The sequence below is a fragment of the Trachymyrmex cornetzi genome, unplaced genomic scaffold (assembly GCF_001594075.2).
Source record: "Trachymyrmex cornetzi isolate Tcor2-1 unplaced genomic scaffold, Tcor1.1 scaffold424, whole genome shotgun sequence".
Taxonomy (NCBI): Eukaryota; Metazoa; Arthropoda; class Insecta; order Hymenoptera; family Formicidae; genus Trachymyrmex; species Trachymyrmex cornetzi.
In genome coordinates this window covers 30,123-31,932 of record NW_017299005.1, presented here as the reverse complement: position 1 = coordinate 31,932, position 1,810 = coordinate 30,123, and the positions used below count along the sequence as shown (strand labels likewise).

Below are 1,810 nucleotides of genomic sequence, written 5' to 3'. Positions count from 1 at the left end.
ATAATGAAATTCGTCAACAAAGTCGAGAAGCGAAATACGATGAAGAAAGACGTGAGCGTTTGAAAATGCATATAACGAAAAAATGGAAATATCTAAATCTTTGATAAATATTTTACAAATTTGACAAATTAGTTAATAAGTAAGATGAGTAAGATATTTAATAAGTAATAAGTTTTCTAATTATTTTAAAGAGTTCATGTTCTAAAGTTTATAAGTTTTAAGAGTTGTAAAAGTGCACTAAAGTTTTTAAGTTTAAAAGTTCTAAACATGTGTTCTAAAATGTTTAAGTTTTAGGAGTTTTCTAAGATGTGTTCTAAAGTTTGTATACTAAAAATGTATAAATTTTTTTCTACCAAAGATGTAAGACAAATACTTAATAAAGTAAATTTTGATAATCTAATTATTTCTCAAACATATCATTTGTAAACATATTCACGCAAATTCCATAAATACCGTAACTCGAGAACGTTAATTCTTTGTGACTCTCAAGTTAGCAGGCTTTACAAATTGACAAACACTTAAAATTTTTTATTCAAAAATAAAAAGTTTTTATTAAGGTTTTATTTGTCAGTTTATCAAGTTTTTATCAATTTTTGGAGCCTATTAACTTGAGAGTTACAAAAAGGATAAAAAAAGCATATAAATACAATAAATAGTTAATTAAATAATAATTATTTATTTTTCATAATAACATATGTATATTGTGGCCTTAAAATTAGAATATACTTTTATTTAATAGTATTTTCTATAATTAATCATATTAATGCAACAGAGAAGAGAAAGGTCGAGAGTTGATATGAAAATAATATGTTTAAATCTGAAAATTCAAAAACAAGCAAGGAAGAAAATTTAATTTTATTCTAAAATAACTAAAATTTACTCTAAAAACTACTAAAATCTACTCTAAATATTGTTCGTTACAAATATTGAGAACAGAAGTTTGGTACACAAAATTAACTTCATTGTACTTTCATTTCCAAAGTATTCATAATTTTATTTCTTTTCTCATTCCCTGCATTATTTGCATTACCCGCATTATCCCATACAATGTTTGCTTCATCGTCATGTTGTACTAAACCTATAACCATTTCGTCGTTTTGTAGTAAACAAATATTATGTAATACGCAACACGCAATTATAAATTCTGGGATTTTCTTGGTATCTGTTAATGGCAAACAATCAAGTAATATTCTAAAACGAATTTTGAGTTGCCCTATCACTCTTTCAATAGCCATTCGTGTTGATGATAAACAAAAATTAAAATTTCTTTGTCGACGGGTTAGATGCCCATTTCTAAATGGCACCATAATGTTCGGGTGAATATTATAGGCAGCATCTCCAATGATGTGAGAATCTTCTGGAAAATATTGTTCGGGTAACGAGAGAAATCGAGCTACCGGCGAGTTCCGAAATACTCTAGCATTGTGCACAGATCCCACCTGTCCCGCGTAACAATGCGTAAATAACCCTCGAGAATCACAAATCATTTGAACATTCATGGAGTGAAAGCCTTTTCTATTTATGTAGGAGTCTGCATCTTCATTGGAAGTTCGGATTTTAATATGCGTTCCATCAATGGCGCCAATAACATTAGGAAAACCACATGATCGTTGGAATCGCTCAATCACATCTAAAGCAACTTGATTTCTTGGCCATCTAATAAAACGAGGTGCCACACAATGAAGAGTATAAGTCACTCGCCATAATGCTCGAAAAGCCATAGCCCTCCCTACACCGAATTTTGTAGCAATAGATCTGAAATATATAATATTATAAAAAATAAAATTTAAATATAAAAATAAAATAAAAA

General features: G+C 28.6%; 1 protein-coding gene across 1 annotated transcript in view; it reads right to left on the bottom strand.

The window, feature by feature from the left end:
* Positions 1–1,015: 1,015 nt before the first annotated feature.
* LOC108764456 (putative nuclease HARBI1) overlaps positions 1,016–1,810 on the bottom strand; it is a 1,014-nt gene continuing 219 nt past the window's right edge. The window contains exons 2-3 of the mRNA XM_018512719.1: positions 1,440–1,755; positions 1,016–1,357 (exon numbers count right to left, since the gene is read on the bottom strand). Coding sequence (XP_018368221.1) covers positions 1,280–1,357; positions 1,440–1,755 — 394 coding nt within the window. The 3' untranslated portion in view covers positions 1,016–1,279. The remainder of the gene's footprint in view (positions 1,358–1,439; positions 1,756–1,810) is intronic.